The 10046-nt window shown below is 34.5% G+C and overlaps 1 protein-coding gene across 2 annotated transcripts in view; it reads right to left on the reverse strand.

Annotated features, from left to right (window-relative positions):
- Window positions 1–5540: 5540 nt before the first annotated feature.
- LOC106868531 (interleukin 17-like protein) overlaps window positions 5541–10046 on the reverse strand; it is a 63911-nt gene continuing 59405 nt past the window's right edge. The window contains exon 2 of one of the 2 annotated variants that reach the window (XM_052965869.1): window positions 5541–6321. In XM_052965869.1, the coding sequence (XP_052821829.1) occupies window positions 5800–6321 (522 nt within the window). In that variant the 3' untranslated portion in view covers window positions 5541–5799. The remainder of the gene's footprint in view (window positions 6322–10046) is intronic. The other variant, XR_016241227.1, reaches the window with a different exon arrangement.

Raw genomic sequence — 10046 nt, forward strand, 5'->3', positions numbered from 1 at the left:
CCAAACATAGAGGGGACAAACAAGGATAGAGTCGATTATATCGACCCCAGTACGTAACCGGTACTTATTTAATCGACTCCGAAATAGTAAAAGCTCGACCTCGGCGGAATTTGAACTCAGAATGTAACGGCAGTCGAAATACCACTGCTAAGCATTTCGCCCTGCGTGCTAACGATTCTGCTAACTCGCCGCCCTGTCTGTCTATCTATCTATCTATCTATCTATCTATCTATCTATCTATCTATCGATCTATAGATGGATAGATACATAGATGTGTGTGTGGGCGTGTGTGTGTATGTGTGTGTGTGAGCGCGCGTATGTGTGTGTGTTTGTGTGTATACATGTATACCGTTGTACATTTATTTACCTGTTTATTAGTATTAGATGCTAATAGGAATTTTGCATTGAAAGTGTCTTTAATCTCCTTCTTGGTTTATCTAGAATCGCATACAGAGTGGAGTAACTTATTGATCTCACCAAAAATGGAACAGTAAATTGCACAAACACTCATGCAAACACACACACAGATACACGCACACAGATAAACACACACACTCATAGACACATGCAGAGACACATGCACATGCATACGAAGGCACACACACACACACACACACACACATATATACAGACATACAATCACACATACACAGTCACACACAAATACATAAGCGCGCACGCACATTTATTTAACAAAAGGGGAAAAATTCGTTTTGGCTTGAACATGGAGTTTTTATGTTAAAGAATATTCAACTATAAGATATGTACGTGGTTGTAAGAATTGTGGTTTAATGTCAGATATATTATGTCCTGTGTTAAACAAATTCAAAGCTAAGTTGCAACTGACCGTAAAAAAATAATACTTATAATTATCGCTAAAATTAGATCCATTAAACTGGTAGGATATAATTGTCAAAACATTATATAGATTTAAATGCTAATAAAAATGAATACATAAAAGTTACAAAAAACCCGAAGTACAGCGTCACAAAATTTCTGACTACAATTCTATTCAAATGCGAAGTATAATGACAAGGTTTCTAGTTTGAATTTTGTTCGAGCTGAAAACTGCAAAGTGAAATCAAACTGCTCTCACATCAAGTTCACAGGTGGACGGTGCAAGTGAAACTAAATGAATCTGACCATCACGTGGTGTACCAAAAATGGGAAGTTAAAAGTAAAAAAAAAAAAAACACAATATGGGCAGCTAAAGTTCAAGAGCGATCATGCATCTGCTACAAATACACCAGAAGAATGATGGGCGTAGAGAAAATAAAACATGTGCCTTTTATCATCGGCTTCTTAGCATTCCTAACTCGCTGTTCATATCAGTTGACGAACAAAGTCCGTTTTGCGATTGCGAGATATTACCATTATGCCATTACTACTGTTGCTTTTTTTAAAAATTATTTCATGTGTTTGATTCACGTGTATATTTTTAAAAATCTGTTTAATATTTAATATCGTGATTCTAACCAGTCTAAGACTCTTATTGTGTACTTTCTATATAACTCTTGTAGCATTTTATCTCAGATAAGATTACTCAAGATGTTTTGTCCTCAACGCAAGCATTACGTTAAAAGGGTGGACGGTCCAAGTGAAAATAAATGGATACAACCGTCACGTGGTGAACCAAAATGAGTTGTTAAAAGTAAAACACCACAATTTGGGCAGCTAAAGTCCAAGAGCGATAATACGTTCGCTACATATCCAGATAATTAACCAGAGAATTAATCGTGAGGGTGATATACGAAAACCAGAAGAAAAGATGTAGCCAGAAGAAAAAAATATACAACAAGTGTTAACAAAAGTGTACATGCAAAAAAAAAAAAACATGAAGAAAATGTGTCCAATAAAAATGAACAATACAGTAAATATGAAAACACAGCCAAAAGCTCATGTTGATGGTTGAAAATGTTAATAAAGTCTTTAGAAAATTCCTGTTATTTCTTGCAACATCAAAATCAAGAAAGCACATAAAAATGTAATGACAGAAAATAGTGGGTAATAAACAAAGGATTTTGTTATTTTAAATTTATTGTCTAGAATATTTCAATGTATAAGATTTTACACGTAGTCTTCTGATGTGAAGTCAGAAAATGAGTCCAAAACAGTGTAAATGTAAAAAGTTCAAGATATTAGGCGAGAGGGGTGGCTGTGTGGTAAGTAGCTTGCTAACCAACGACATGGTTCCGGGTTCAGTCCCACTGCGTGGCACCTTGGGCAAGTGTCTTCTACTATAGCCTCAGGTCGACCAAAGCCTTGTGAGTGGATTTAGTAGACGGAAACTTAAAGAAGACCGTCGTATATATGTATATGGATATATATATGTGTGTGTTTGTGTGTCTGTGTTTGTCCACCCAACATCACTTGGCAACCCATGCTGGTGTGTTTACGTCCCCGTAACTTAGCGGTTCGGCAAAAGAGACCGATAGAATAAGTACTAGGCTTACAAAGAATAAGTCCTAGGGTCGATTTGCTCGACTAAAGGTGGTGCTCCAGCATGGCCGCATTCAAATGACTGAAACAAGTAAAAGAGTAAAAGAGTATATATATATATATATATATATATATATATATATATATATATATACATATAATGCACTCAATGCTGAAAGTGAAAAAAGTAGGCGCAAGTAAGAAAATTCTTTTAAAGAATTTTTTTTTACTCTGAGCAATTAAGTAAGTCTCGGAATTCGTATAAGAGAAAATTGACGAAAGCTGCAAAGCAAAATATATAGCTCTAATAGTAAAAGTCAGCAAATAACTTTCAGTAGTAAAAGTTGAACTGGTGGGTAGATGGTCAAGAGAAGTTCGACTTGCAGTGTAGAACCCTGAAGCAATACACTGAACAAAGGATATTGAATTGAGCTGTTTGTTTTGCTTGCGACGAACAAAAGGGTGTTGAAATAAGTTGTTTCAAACAAATTTTAGCGGCGTCGTTGACGGAGAAAAAAATAATCTGCTGGTATCATGAAGAAAAAAAATGCTATTAATTCAAAATGTCGTTGGCCGAGTGTTCGTCAAGTTAAAACATGTTGCGAAATGAGAATGCTGGTAGATTGTGATCGCAACGTAAACGTGAAACTGCAGAAATATAGACAGACGTTGATTCAAGACGCATGTCAATGGTGAAAGACAAAATGTGAAAACTGCCAAACTCCGATCCAGAAATTCTTCTTGCAATTTCTGAGGAAGGGAGCTGAAGAAAATTGAAAAAATATGGGATGAAAAGGTTGCCGTGCAGCTGAAATATTACAAATTTTCCCATTTTCCGGTCGTGAGAAAAGGGGAAATGACTTCTAATGCAGGGACAAACCTTCACAATTGTGTTATACACAGAAAATATGTGGCGAAATTGTAAAATTGACAGAAACAACAGATGAAGAAAACCGAACTTGGTAATACAAGGGCGAATCTTGGTGGTTTGAAATCTTGTCAATGTCAAAAACAGCGAAAGGAACTGGAGAACAGTCATACTGTCATCGTTATAAGAAAGTGAATTGTCTAGAAATAAACACTGGCAGGAGTTTAACTCAGCAAACATTTCTAGCAAAAAGTGACGCAAACAACGTTCTCAAAATATTGGAGTTGGAGGAGTAGTGAGAGTTGATAAATGTACATCAAAATCGTTCACGCAGTGCTTATGTTGGAAAGGTGAAAGAGCAGCTGTAACAGCCTTGCGAAGGAGTTTTCTAACCGGAAAAAAATGTTTGCAATATGCAAGTTACTGAATTTCAAACATTGAAACGATAATTAATTGACAAATGTCACCAGGTTTGCTGTTAAAATATATTCAAGACTTTTAACGTAGTGACATAGCGTTAGAATGAAAATTAGCGTTGGTAGCTGGATGAATTTTTTTCCTGCTATACGTTCTAAATTGACGCAAGTCGCCAATCAGATTTTTAGAAACACGCACAGTTTCAACACCAAACATGTAGTTACACTAAACTTTCCTTGATAAGATGTTTTAAATCGGTTTACTCTTCAGAAGCTGGTCATCTTCCATGGCTCAGTGGGTATTTTGTGGCAGTTTGAGTGTGATGCATCTCACTCGTTTCTGTTCGTTATTTTTTTCATGTATACTAATTATCAAAACTCACTAGAAATACTTACTCATGAATGTTTATTTGTCAAGAAATTTATTTTAGTATACCTCGAATTAAATCGAAAAGCGTTGTGTGGAAGAAATCTAAATCTAAATACAATTGAGTAAATTTTTAGCTATGCATTTGAATCATTAACAAAGAGATAACCAGATCCAAATCGATTTGTCGTTACATTTTTAGCTTCTTATCCGTATCAAAAACGAAAATCAAGTTGTCCTGGTAACAATTGTATCAGAAATTTACTACTGCCTCTTTCGATGAAACTGGCAATCAAAAAACCTCAGTTGTTTCGTTTGCAAGGACACTAGCAGCCCACCCCTAAATATATTTTTTTGAAAATCTCTTTATCTTATTTATCCCGACTTCTAACATCTCTTTTCTAATTTATTGTTGAAAACTACGTATCGAGCTTATCTTGGTATTACACTTTCGATTGGATCGAAAGCAATGTGCTGCTTTGAACAACCTTGTGTGAATACTAAGTTAAATTACGTTTGTATACTTTATTTCTAGTATGTTTAAAAACAATGTTTCGATCATTTTGCAGAATCGTGGTGGATATGATCAACATTTAAACTGGCAATCTGTTTGCTACATAGACACCGTGTATTTATTTACTCGTTCGTAAATACAGAAGGATGAAGATTCAAATCCTGCGATCTGTTAGAAAAAGCATGTACTGTCTCTGCATCAAATATGTAGTCTCGCGTGTATCTATTTCGCGTTTATTTATGAGACACTTTAACACGATGCCGTTCTAAACTGATTCCTTTCTTCTTTTATATATTTACGTGTTTCAGCCGACTGCGTCCATGCTGGTTCAAGGGAAACTATTATAAATTTTCTTCTTATCTAGGGTAACAGTTATGCTTTTTCCATCTTATCTTATATATTATCTTCTCTCTATACATATCTTTTATTATATTATATCATATACTATATATTATATTATATATATACCTCTCTTTCTCTCTCTCTCTCTCTCTCTCTCTCTCTCTCTCTATATATATATATATATATATATATATATATATATATATATATATATATATATATATATATATATATATGTTGCAAAACGCCTAGTGGGAGGCCCTACCTTCCGAATTCTTTTACAAGGCTTTGTAACCTGTGAGACCGCCACACTAAATGTGTGAATCTGAGACTATGTTTAATGAAATTATAATTAACTGATACACCTGTATTTTCTTTTAACCCAAACCAGGAACTTCTCAGCCCCGCCGACTTGTATAGGGTTGTGTGAGTGTGTGTGTGTGTGTGTGTGTGTGTGTGAGTGTGTGTGTGTGTATGTGTGCGTGTGTGTGTGTACGTGTGCGTGTGTGTGTGCGTTTGTGTGTGTGTGTGTGGATATGTACAATCATGATAAGACTGGAAATGGTAAAAGACTTAAATATGTTAGAAATATGCTCAGATATGACTCAAATATATTCATTTGAAATAAACAATACAATTCATATGTTAAAGATAACATATTAATATGCGGACACGGAGATTATGAAATGTTGTATGATATATGGAATTAGATAAAATATAAAATTATTTACAAAGTATATATGTGTGTGCGAATTTTATGTACAATTATGTGCAAATTATGTTACCCTCTTATTGGTCAAGTTAATCTTTCATAATATTGTGAATAGCTTCTATGTTTCATAGTTTACACTTCCTAAGTCGCGTATTTGTCGTTTTTAATTCGATCAAGTTTTCTTGCACACGCACAAGCAGTGCCTACATTAATCACAATTGGTTTATACACGTACAGTCCAGCAACACATTTATTAGTACGTTTGAGGACAGTCATTTTGGTATATACTGTCACACATTGGTGCTTGCTGCTGCTAACGTCTAGACAGTCTCTGCAGCGACACACTACTTCAGTACGGGATGAAGGGAAAACTGTTGAATCATGGGTAATATTCACGTACCACGGGCAGGTCGAACGTTCACGGATGATATCAATAGATACAGAAGATGTTGGGCAGGTTGTATCCCCGTCGATCAATGGTTTCTGGTCACTTCCGGCTGGAGTTACTTCAGCCGGTAGAAAAAACTTATAGCCAAAGGCTACACGGGACAGTCTCTTGTACCGGATTTTCAGATTTCTTGGTATTTTGCATTGGGTTGGAATTGACGCCCATGATACAAACGAGATGACGCTGGAGAGAAATATTACAATGTGGCAGAGAACCTGTCAGAGAGAAAATATCTTTGTCAATGTTACATGAAATATGAGGCACATTTGTTGGCTTTTTCAAAGAACTAATTTACTTTAGGCACATATATCAATTTACGATGACCTGCTTTATGAAATTCTATTACAGAACGTTGAATGAGTGACAAATAACGGAGTGATATGTGAAAACACAAATATAAACAAAATATAAAGAAACCACCAACAAAATAAAATCATTGCTTTACAGCTTATCTCAACCGTTATATTCTTTAACAGCTGTCGTATTTGTTTCAGTCGAGAGAAAGAGAGGAGAAACGGAAGGGAAGTAAACATAATATTTAGAGAGAGAGAGAGAGAGAGAGAGAGAGAGAGAGAGAGAGAGAGAGAGAGAGAGAGAGAGAGAGAGAAACGAAAGGGAAGTAAACATACATATTGAAAGAAAGAGAGATAGAGACAGACAGACAGATGGACGGACAGAGAAAGACAGACAGACGAGAAAGAGACAGAAAATGAGAGAGTATGTGTATATGTGTATGCGTGAGAGAGAGAGAGAGAGAGAAGAGAGAGAGAGAGAGAGAGAGAGAGAGAGAGAGAGAGAGAGAGAGAGAGAGAGAGAGAGAGAGAGAGAGAGAGAGAAGAGAGAGGCGTGTATCGAGAATAGACAAATGGATATGAGTTTCTAAATAAACAGTTGTAGTCTGTCAAAAAGTGTTTCTCAATATGTAGAAGTTTTAGTTTAGTCACTTCTTGAATTGATGGCAAGGGTGTGAGATGGCAATAGCTTGAACAATACATTATCCGAATCGACGCATTTGTGATGTTTTAATGACAACGTGAAATGCTACTCGCCATGTTTGAAATTATTGGAACGACTCTAACTGATATTTTGGTTACGCTTGTGCAGTTGCATAGCTATACTTAAGACCTTAGCTCCTCTGTTGTTCCCGAAATTTTCGCATGTGATTACGTTGATAAAGTAACATTAACGTGATATTTCGAAAAAAATCCAACTTGTTTATTTTTAGTAAGGCAATTATAACTTCAAACTAGAAAGGCAACCTATGTAGTAGAAGAAATATGTGTGTATATAAATATATAAATACAAAGAAAGGAAAATAATATATTGGTGTAGACGATCTTTAATACAAAGTTGGTACAAATACAATAAAGATTCTACGAACTTTTTCCACGCTTAATTAATTCCAAAGGCAAAACGAAACAAATAATCGTTTCGAAATCAAAATTAGGCTTTTCTTCAGGAATTCATTATTGGAGTAAATAGGTTCGACTAATATATATATATATATATATATATATATATATATATATATATATATATATATATATATATATATAGCATTACCGTCTAAAATACACATGAAGTTAATGAAAGAAAAATTTATTAATTACTAAGAATAATAGACTGAGCTAATTAAAAGATTAAAAACAAATAAAAACCAATATACTATCCACTAAAACGTAATGAATACCATAACTAAAATTTAATGACATAATGATTTAAAACGAAAGTAAAAAGAAATTCATTTATTTACAAATTGCTACATTTAAGTAAAATAGAGTAGTATCGCTTCAAGGTGAATAAATAAATTAATTAATCAAAATGAGTGAAAAGTAATTGCATGTAAAATTACTTCAATCTCTCAATACTTGATAAACTTAAACCACTGAAAATATCTAAAAATTTTAATGTAAAATCTAAAAGAAAGAATTATTAGTTACAATAAAAACTTTACGTTCCAAATTGAACCAAACTAAGAAATAAATATTTGCATACGTAAACATACATATATATACACATACACACATACATCTAAATGTAATAGTCTATATATGTAAAACTGAGAATGTCTGTTGACTGTGTTTCTGTATGTGTACCTCACTAAAACTGGAGAACTACCCAACCGATTTCATACAAATTTTACACATGCCTTACTTAGTGTCATGAGCCAAGAACATTTTCAACTTCCTGACTAATGCGAGCCTGGATCAATCTCTTATGATTTACAATATTTCAGTATTACGTGTCAAAAGTCAAGCAATAACACTGCACATATGTATGCATGTATGTATGTATGTATGTATGTATGTATGTATGTATGTATGTATACAGATGTATATATGTATATGTATAGGCGAATATCTATAGATGTATATGTATATATGTATATATATACATGTATATATATTTATATATATAGATTTATATCTATATGAATATATGTTTATAGGTATATATACTTATATAATGTGTATATATATGTATATATATATATATATATATATATATATATATATATATATATATATTTATATGTGTGTGTCTATGTATATATATATAAGTATAAAAATATGTATGCATGTATATATGTGTGTGTATATATATATATGGGTATATACGTGTTTGTATATATATATATATATATATATATATATATATATATATATATATATATATATATATATATATATATTTATATATATATGGATGTATATTTATAGATGTACTAGCTGAACAGCCGCCCAATCGAGAGGCTTTTAAGTTAGATCGTATGGACGGCACTTCATTGGGCTTTGCACCATTAATGATAATTCATACATTGAGTATTTATTATAGTTTATTAAACTTGACCAATATTTTTGAAGCAATAAATAATTTTCATCAAAGTAATGATATAATTTTGTCGACTTGGAACTTATTGCAAAGCTGCATGATAAACAACATTTTTTTGTCTTCTCATTTAGAGGACAGTACGATTTTTATCTGTCTAACTTCTTTCTTTCCCACCATCTCTCTCTTTCTGTTGATTGCTTTCAACTATCATTATCACCAGTACCACTACCATCGCCACCACAACTCACATACACCATTCAGACTTCTGACGCCACCTGTATAAATACCTTTGACTTCGCCGTCTTCCCCTCCACCATCATCACCACTGTCTTTCACATCGGTTACTGACCAAAATCACCACCGTCGCTTCTGCCTCTATGACAACTATCACAGCTCATACTATTAATATCACCCCATGACAATCACAACCGTCAATCTATTACCCTCTCTATGCCTACTATTACTCTCACCCTATCACGGGGAATAGAGGAAGTTTCATTGAATAGTGAGAGAGGAAGTCAAAGTGGCATTTATTATTATAGATATGTATAGATGCTTATGTATCAATGTTGTTGGCACTCCGTCGCTTACGACGTCGAGGGTTCCAGTTGATCCGATCAACGGAACAGCCTGCTTGTGAAATTAACGTGCAAGTGGCTGAGCACTCCACAGACACATGTACCCTTAACGTAGTTCTCGGGGATATTCAGCGTGACACAGTGTGACACAGCTGACCCTTTAAATTACAGGCACAACAGAAACAGGAAGTAAAAGTGAGAGAAACTTGTGGTAGAAGAGTACAGCAGGGTTCACCACCATCCCCTGCCGGAGCCTCGTGGAGTTTTAGGTGTTCTCGCTCAATAAACACTCACAATGCCCGGTCTGGGAATCGAAACCGCGATCCTATGACCGCGAGTCCGCTTCCCTAACCGCTGGACCATTGCGCCTCCACATGTATCAATAGATACTATGAAAATATTTAGGGCAGAAAATTCAGACCAATGTTCTGCCAGTGGCCAGCATGCGTAGTAGAGTCAATAGACAACATATCTTTCATATAAATTCGTGTACCTTTCTATACACAAAAGCGGTGACCCCTAACAGGAAC

Source organism: Octopus bimaculoides, chromosome 1, assembly GCF_046866305.1.
Source record: "Octopus bimaculoides isolate indiv1 chromosome 1, ASM4686630v1, whole genome shotgun sequence".
NCBI classification, from domain to species: domain Eukaryota; kingdom Metazoa; phylum Mollusca; class Cephalopoda; order Octopoda; family Octopodidae; genus Octopus; species Octopus bimaculoides.